Raw genomic sequence first — 8,884 nt, 5'->3', positions numbered from 1 at the left:
AACCATAAATTGAGTAATAAGATGAAAAACATATACTATGTCTGGTCAAGTTGCAGTCAAATAAATAAAACTTTCAACCAATTGTTTGTCATTAGCCTGTGGAGAATCAATAGTTTGGAAGTCTCTTGTGACATTAGATTGAATTGTCACAAGAGACTTCCAACCTAAGGAAATAACGTAAATGACCAAGATATTTCATTTTGAAGTCTCTTGTGACATTAGATTGAATTGTCACAAGAGACTTCCAACCTAAGGAAATAACGTAAATGACCAAGATATTTCATTTTGAATTGTTTATTAATAAAATATTTCAAGTCTGCATTATACATACTGTAGATTGTCTACAATAATGAACATATTTTTGCATATAACAATAACAGAGTATATCCTCTATCAATTTTGCGGATAAAGAAAACACTATCATATACGTTGATGGACAAAATTAAAACTATGTATTATATTGTGCTATTCCATGGAGATGTTTTTTTTCATAGCTAAACCTAATATTTCTAAATTATGGAGTTCCTAAACCCTATTTTCCATTAGTTAGACTTAGACCAAGAGTATAAATCTCTTATTATGTATTTGTCAAGTCAATACATACATGGTAATAATTCTTTGAATAACAAAAATGTTGTGTAAACTTAAATGAAATTTCTTCTACTAAACAACAAACCTACTTTCGGTGCACTAAAAAGAGAAAAATGAAGAAAAAGAAATTGCATGTTAATTGTGGTTATTATTCAACCCTAGATTTTACTCGTCATTGTCTATTGATGTAAAATCATATCCTTGTTGACTCCTTTGAAGTATGCATGCATGCATCCGTATTGAGAATCTAAAACTTGGTCCAAATTTTGGCATGTTTTACTTGACCAAATATTGTCTTCTTTGAATTATTATTAGGTTTGTGGAAATGGGAAACCATATTGCCATTTCCATAGACCAGGATTTCAGAGAGTAAATAAAACCATAAATTTTGGTTTCATCAATTGTTCGCTTGTGTAATGACCATTTGACCATTTGTTTGTCGAGTTAGATTTTTCCGTGATCTAAAATTTAGAGAATACCAGTAAATGATGATTAATTACCACAGATTCTTGTATAAGAGAAAAGTCTCAGATGGGAATATAGGCATTTTTATATATTGATCCTCTCGTTTTATAGTGTTGATAATAACAAAATGATCAATAATCGCATATCCTAAACATGATATATCACAATTGAAACTCATTGTTTCATCAACACTTTATTGGAACTCTTGACATATTGGAGCTTGGTCAAATTGCACCAAAGATGGTGCGATTTAGCCAAATTACATATGGTTAAATTCATATAGATATCGCACCTAATATGGTATGATTCAACTAGTTCAGTTTGACTTAAATCATACTGCAAATGTGGCAAATGTACTTGTTTTGCAAGTTAATATATTGGCCCAACATTCAATGCAAGTCAAAGCATATGGTCGCCTGACTGGTTAAATGTTAGTAATGAGAATAGTAATTTACTATTCTTAACAATAGGTCCTAGAGACTTTTTGGTTCATCATGCCATTTCTCTAGGTTTACATTACTTGATCTTAATAAAGGGTGCATTATATGCACATAGTTTCAAGTTAATTCCAGATAAGAAATATGAGTTTAAAATAGATAATATCTTGACAATAGGTTAGGATATTAGATCAGAAATGTTATAATTTTTCCTCTAACTCTTTAAAGTTTAACGAATGTGTTAAACTTTTGAATATACAAATAAATATATATATATAATATGTCATCATATAATTATATGTTATTTTATTTTTAATACAAAATTACTCTATAATATTATGATACATCATATATATACTTGTTTGTATATTTAAAAATATGTAGGCATAGTTTCATTATAAAACTAAAATCTACAATAGTACTCCAAATTAATAACGTAAAGGGTTAATGTGGACCGGCCAAATTGTTGTACTTTAGCTAGCTTTGATTTGTGTGAAAATTCAAATTGGTATAAATCACCAAAATTTTCTAACCACGAAGTCACTTGCCAATTTAAAAAAAAAAAAAAAAAGAGAGAGAGAGAAGAAATTAAGTTGAAGCCTTTTTAATTCTACTCATTATATACAAAAGCTAAGCCCTTACAGTCTTAAAAAAAAAGGAACAAAAATTAAAGCATAAAAAAATGTTCTTCCTACTCTTGCTTGTCCATCTATTCTCCGCATCAAGAGCTCAATCTTCTTCATCAAACATCACCATAGGCTCAACTCTTTACACAAACTCATCAGCTCCAAGCTTCTGGCCTTCTCCTTTCGGCCATTTCGCCTTTGGATTTTACCCTTCTGGCAATCGCTTCACGGTTGGCACATGGCTTGTTGGCACCCCAACAAACACTATCATATGGAGTGCACTAAGAAAGGTCCCAGAGATCTCATCCGGTGCAACCTTGAATTTCTCCATGGATGGAAAGCTCCTTCTTCATAGAGCCATCGGTGAAGTCCAGGCAATAATTGAAAACAATCCGAAAGCATCATATGCTTCCTTGCTCGATTCAGGTAAGTTCGCACTGTATGACTCGAATTCAGAACTTGTGTGGAACAGTTTTGATCATCCCACCGATACCCTTTTGGTGGGACAAAAGCTAGTTCAAGATAGCTCTCTATATTCAAGTGTCTCGGCAACCGATCAATCCATTGGAAAGTTTAAGCTATCAATGCAAACAGATGGAAATCTCAATGCATTTCCAGTAGAAAGTATTCCTGAAGGCAAATATGTGTACTGGTCAACAGACATTCGCGGTGCAGGAGGAAATGTGTCACTAAATTTAGCCCAAGACGGCCGTTTGTTTCTTCAAAATGCATCAACAGGATCCGATGTGAAGGAATTTAACTGAAGGTGGAAATTCAGTTAATGTTTCTACCTTGTTTCGTGCTACATTTGATGTCGATGGTGTTCTAAGACTATACCAGCATCAAATTGGGACTAATGGGAGCTTGAACTCGAAGCCATCATGGGAAATGCTCGTTGATGAAGATCGTTTTTTGGTGAAAGGTGCTTGTGGCTTGAATAGCTACTGCACTCTTAATCGTGCTGATATTACCTTCGATTTTGTTGATGGTAAGCAGCCTCAAAAGGGCTGCCTTCTGAACTTCACCATGGAAAATGATTGCTCTGAGAGCAAGAAAAACAACGAAGAATATTACATTTATTCTTCTCTAGAACACACTTCTTGGGAACGCACTGAGTTTGATGGAAAGGAATCTGTCAGCGAAGCAGCTTGTTTGAAGGACTGCAATCGTGCGGTGGCGGAGTTCAGGAACCAGTTGTGCTTTAAGCACAAGCTTCCATTGAGATATGGAAGGAAAACTAGTAAAACGGTTTCTAAAACTCTGATCAAGAATAGAATCGGTGGCGGCAATCTTCAAAAAAGAGAAATGAGTTCAGTGAAGACAGTAAGATGATCAAAAAGGTTGGAAAGGAATTTTTCATTGTTGGTGTTGTGCTCATTGCTTTCTCCCTGATACTTTCAATGTCCATTCGGTATCTCATTTACGCGCATCAAATTTGGAGCTTCAGGATCATCTCAAGTACTCAATCAAATTCACCTGATGTGATGGAAGAAATCAGTTTGAAATCATTTAGCTTTAGCCAGCTTTTTGTGGCCACAGATATTTCAAAGAAGAAATTGGGATGGGGGCGTCAGGGAGAGTCTTCAAGGGCTTCTTGATCATGGTGAATGGTGAGAAGGAAATCGCGGTGAAGAAGCTGGAGAATGATGGTGGAAGATTGAGAGCCTGAGTTGAAAAATGAGCTGAAGATAATTGGAAGAACTCACCACAAGTACTTGGTTCATTTAATAGGATTTTGCAGTGAAGGATCCAACTGTTAGCAAGTTGAGCGTGTTTATATTTTTTTGTTAAATAATCCAAGTCAGCAGTGTTAGTTTAAAATGTGTGATGATCCTGCTTTTAAGGATTTTGAAAGCTTTTTACTGTATCAAGTATGGCTAACATTTATTAAAGCATGGTGTAAAAGCTTGTATCTTATAAAATGTATATGTATAAAAATCCTTTATGATAATATGACGAAAATTACCAGTTTTTTCTTCCATGCTCTGTGCTCTGTGTTCTTCTGAAAAATTCTGATCTTCTAGTTTTTTCTTCTTCTTGGTTCAGCATCTAATTCTGTCTTTTGGTTCAGCATCACAACATGGTATCAGAGCATAATTAGATCTTAAAGGGCTGTGTTGGTTGAAATTAAATTTCTTGATAAGTTTTTTACAGACTGATTAGTTTGATGGCTTCATCCTCTTCTTCCTTGGCTCCACCTGTATACAATGGAGAAAACTATCATATTTGGGCAGTAAAGATGAAAGCCTTCCTTAGAGGAGTTGGATTGTGGCAGTATGTTAAGGAGGAAAAACAACCTCCTCCTTTGGGGCCGAATCCTACTCTAAATCAAATCAGACTGCATGAAGAGGAGGCAACCAAAGCTCCTAGAGCACTGTTCATTCTTCATCAAGGTGTAACAGATGCAGTATTCACAAAGATTGTTGCTTGTGAAACTGCCAAAGAGGTCTGGGATAAGCTCCAAGAGGACTCCCAGGGCAATGAAAGGTCAAGGCAGATGATGGCCTTGAATCTTAGAAGAGAGTTTAAAGTACTTAAGATGAAGGAGACTGAATCCATACAAGAATATGATGACAGAACCATGAAGATTGTTAATCAGATTAGATTGATGGGAGAAAAGTTATCTGATGAAAGGATTGTTGAAAAAATCTTGGTGAGCATTCCGGAAAGGTATGAGGCCAAGATATCTTCTCTTGAAGACTCCAAAAATTTTTCAGAGTTAACTTTAGCTAAAGTGGTTAATGCCTTGAAAGCTCAAGACCAAAGAAGAGCTTTAAGAAGGCAAGAAGAAACCATAGAAGGAGCTTTCAGTGCTAAAACAAATGAGAAGAAGTTTAACAACAGTCCTCACAAAAAATTCTTTGGTGAAAAAAAGGAAAAATGGAAACAAGCTGGAAGTGAGAGCTAGAAATTTGAAGATAAGAAAGGAAGGTATCAGTCATGTCCTCATTGCAAAAGGAGATACCACTCTCCAAATTTTTGTTGGTACAGACCTAATGCTAAATGTAGGATCTGTAACCAATTTGGACATGTTGATAAAGTCTGCAAAAGTAAAGAAAGCAGCCCATTTCAGCAAAGTCAGCAAGTCCAGGAAGTGGAGAAGCAAAATGAAACAAGTGAGCAGTTGTTTATGGTGTCCAATTGTGACATGGCAGAAGAACATTCCACTTGGCTAATAGATAGTGGATGTTCAAACCATATGACATATGACAGCGATCTATTGGTGAAGCTTGACTGCACTTACACCTCCAAAGTGAAGATCGGAAATGGTGAGCTGCTAGATGTAAAAGGAAAAGGTGTAGTCCTCATTGAGTCTCCAACAGGCATTAAGGTGATTAATGATGTTCTTTATGTTCCTTAAATCAATCATAATTTATTAAGTGTTGCTCAAATGTTAGAGAAAGGTTATGCATTGCATTTTGAAAATAAAGCATGTGTTATAGCTGATCCTGAAGGAAATAGATTAATGACTGTAAAAATGCATGATAAAAATTTCAGCATTAATTGGAGACATACTGGCTATAATGCTTATCAACTCAATGAAGTGAATTCCATTCTTTGGCACAAAAGACTCGGCCATTTTAATTACACTACATTGAGTAAGATGCATTTTCAACATATAGTTCAAAATTTACCTGCTATGAGTGAATGTGACAAAGTTTGTGAAGTTTGTCAACTAGGAAAACAAACCAAACTTCCTTTCTCAAGCAGCACCTCTAAAGCTTCTGGAAAACTTCAGCTAGTTCACTCAGACTTGTGTGGCCCTATGAGCACTCCTTCTTTGAATTGAAGCAAGTATTTTCTGATTTTCATAGATGACTATTCAAGGCTTACCTGGATTTACTTTCTGAAGCAAAAATCTGAAGTTTTAAGTAAGTTCAAAGTGTTCAAGGTAGAGGCTAAAAAGCAATCAGATTGCATGTTAAAGGTACTCAGATCTGACAATGGATCAGAGTACACTTCCAATGAGTTTAATTCCTTCTGCAAAGATGAGGGAATTTTGCACCAATTGACAACTCCTTATACTCCACAGCAAAATCGAGTAAGTGAGAGGAAAAACAGGACAATTATGGAGATGACTCGATGTTTAATGATTGAAAAGAAACTTCCTCAAATATTCTGGGCTGAAGCTACAAATACTTCAGTTTATTTGTTAAACATGCTACCTACAAAAGCTTTGGATTATAAAACAGCCTTTGGAGCATGGCATAGCTTTAAGCCATCAGTTGAACATTTAAAAGTCTTCGGGTGTGTTTGCTATGTACACATACCCAAGGAAAAAAGAACTAAGTTGGATGCCAAATCTGAATCTGGAATATTTGTTGGCTACAACAACTGAAAAGATGATAATCAGCAGGAATGTTAAATTTAAGAAGGAGGCTTCTTGGAACTGGAAAAGTGATAAAGAAAATTCAGCTAAGTCAGAACTTGAACCTTTGAAAACAAGAGATGGATTCTGCTCAAGTGATGAAGAAGAAATTCCAGCAGCTAGATGGAGATCTATAAATGAAGTTTACAGCAAGTGCAATGTGGCAGTTGCTGAACCTACCTATTTTGATGATGTTATAAATCAAAAATGGTGGAAAGCAGCCATGGAATCAGAATTGGAAATGATTAAAAAGAATGCAACTTGGAGCTTGGTTGATAGACCTGAAGATCACAAAGTCATAGGAGAAAAATGGATTTATAGAACCAAGTACAATCCAAATGGTTCCATAAACAAACTCAAAGCTGGATTAGTTGTAAAAGGATATCTTTAACAATCTGGGATAGATTACTTTGATACATTTGCACCTGTGGCCAGGTATGATACAATTAGGATGCTAATTGCTTTGGCTACAAAAATGGAATGGAAAATCTATCACCTGGACATTAAATCAACATTCCTAAATGGGGTTCTAAATGAAGACATCTTTGTTGAACAACCTGATGGCTTTAAAATATCAGGTCAGGAAGAAAAAGTATACAAATTGCATAAGGCCCTTTATGGTCTCAAGCAAGCCCTCAAGGCTTGGTATTGCAAAATTCATTCTTATTTGCTGGATCAAGGATTTGAGTGTAGCTTGAATGAATCCACCCTATATGTGATGAAGAAAAGGAATCACTTGGAGTTGGTTGTTTTATTGTATGTTGATGACATCCTAGTGACAAGAGGAGACTTAAGTTCAATAGCCAAATTTACTGAATGCATGAAAATAGAGTTTGACATGACTGACCTAGGTAAAATGAAATATTTTTTAGGCATGGAGGTGGATCAGAAAATAAATGGTATTTTCATTTCACAAAGAAAATATGTGCATGATCTTCTTAAAAGGTTTCACATGGAGCATTGTAAACCTGTCTCTACTCCTTTGGTGGTGAATGAAAAATTCAGAAAAGCTGACTCAGATGTGAAAACTGAAGCTGCTGTATATAGAAGTCTAATTGGTTCCTTGTTGTACCTATGCTCTACCAGGCCAGATATCATGTTCCCACATCTTTTCTGTCAAGGTTCATGCAATCACCTGGAAAGAATCATATGTGTGCTACTAAAAGAATTCTCAGATACATAAAAGGAACTGAAAATTTTGGCCTCTGGTATTCAACACATGAAAGCAGAAATTTGTTGGGATACTCAGACAGTGACTGGGTTGGAAGCTTGGAAGACTTTAAGAGTACTTCAGGCTATTGTTTCTCTTTTGGAAGTGTTGTGTTTTGCTGGAATTCAAAGAAACAAGATGTTATTGCTCAATCTTCTGCTGAAGCAGAATATGTAGCAGCTTGCAGTGCAACAAACCAAGCCAAATGGTTGATGAAATTACTTACTGATTTAAATCAAGATCAGCAAGAATGTGTCACCATATATGTAGACAGCAAGGTAGCCCTTTCTATCACAAAAAATCCAGTTCTTCATGGAAGAACAAAGCACATCAATGTCAAATATCATGCAATCCAAGAGGCTGTGAGACTTGGAGAAATAACTTTGATGCATTGCAGCTCTAAAGAACAATTAGTTGATATCATGACTAAAGCACTTCCTAAAGCTCAATTTGAGTTACTTAGGATGAGACTTGGACTTGTTCCAAACAGCTCAAAGGAGGAGTGTTAGCAAGTTGAGCTTGTTTATATTTTTTTGTTAAATAATCCAAGTCAATAGTGTTAGTTTAAAATGTGTGATGATCCTGCTTTTAAGGATTTTGGAAGCTTTTTACTATATCAAGTATGGCTAACATTTATTAAAGCATGGTGTAAAAGCTTGTATCTTATAAAATGTATATGTATAAAAATCCTTTATGATAATATGACAAAAATTACCAGTTTTTTCTTCCATGCTTTGTGCTCTGTGTTCTTCTGAAAAATTCTAATCTTCCAGTTTTTTCTTCTTCTTGGTTCAGCATCTAATTCTGTCTTTTGGTTCAGCATCACAACACCAACAGGCTTCTTGTGTATGAATATATGAAGAATGGCTCCCTTGGAAAGCTTCTTTTCAAGGCAAACAAACCCCCGAGTTGGAGTGAAAGACAAGGGATTTCCCTTGAGATTGTGAAAGGGCTTCGTTATCTACACAAAGAATGCGAAACTGGAATCATCCATTGCAACATAAAGCCTTAGAACATCCAGATGGATGACTCTTGGAATGCAAAAATATCTGATTTTGGATTGTCCAAGCTATCAAAGCCTGATCAAACAAGAACTTACACAATGGCAAGAGGGACGAGAGGATATGCAGCACCAGAATGGTACAACAACAACACTCCGATCACAGTAAAAGCAGACGTTTATAGC

General features: G+C 35.5%; 1 protein-coding gene across 1 annotated transcript; it reads left to right on the top strand.

The window, feature by feature from the left end:
- The first annotated feature begins 2,175 nt into the window (after positions 1 to 2,175).
- On the top strand, positions 2,176 to 3,451 carry LOC123198916 (G-type lectin S-receptor-like serine/threonine-protein kinase LECRK1). Its single transcript, XM_044613724.1, has 2 exons — positions 2,176 to 2,830; positions 2,898 to 3,451. The coding sequence occupies exons 1-2, from the start codon at positions 2,176 to 2,178 to the stop codon at positions 3,449 to 3,451; spliced, it is 1,209 nt and encodes a 402-aa protein (XP_044469659.1).
- Positions 3,452 to 8,884: the final 5,433 nt, after the last annotated feature.

This window comes from Mangifera indica, chromosome 16 (assembly GCF_011075055.1).
Source record: "Mangifera indica cultivar Alphonso chromosome 16, CATAS_Mindica_2.1, whole genome shotgun sequence".
NCBI classification, from domain to species: Eukaryota; Viridiplantae; Streptophyta; class Magnoliopsida; order Sapindales; family Anacardiaceae; genus Mangifera; species Mangifera indica.
The sequence above is the reverse complement of the archived record's forward strand: the minus strand, read 5'-3'. Positions and strand labels throughout refer to the sequence as shown.

Bases quoted from the DNA above. Each gene is read 5' to 3' on its own strand.
- LOC123198916 (XM_044613724.1), top strand. From the start codon at position 2,176: ATGTTCTTCCTACTCTTGCTTGTCCATCTATTCTCCGCATCAAGAGCT. The intron at 2,831-2,897 runs GTTTGTTTCTTC...GTGGAAATTCAG, and splicing joins AAATTTAGCCCAAGACGGCC to TTAATGTTTCTACCTTGTTT.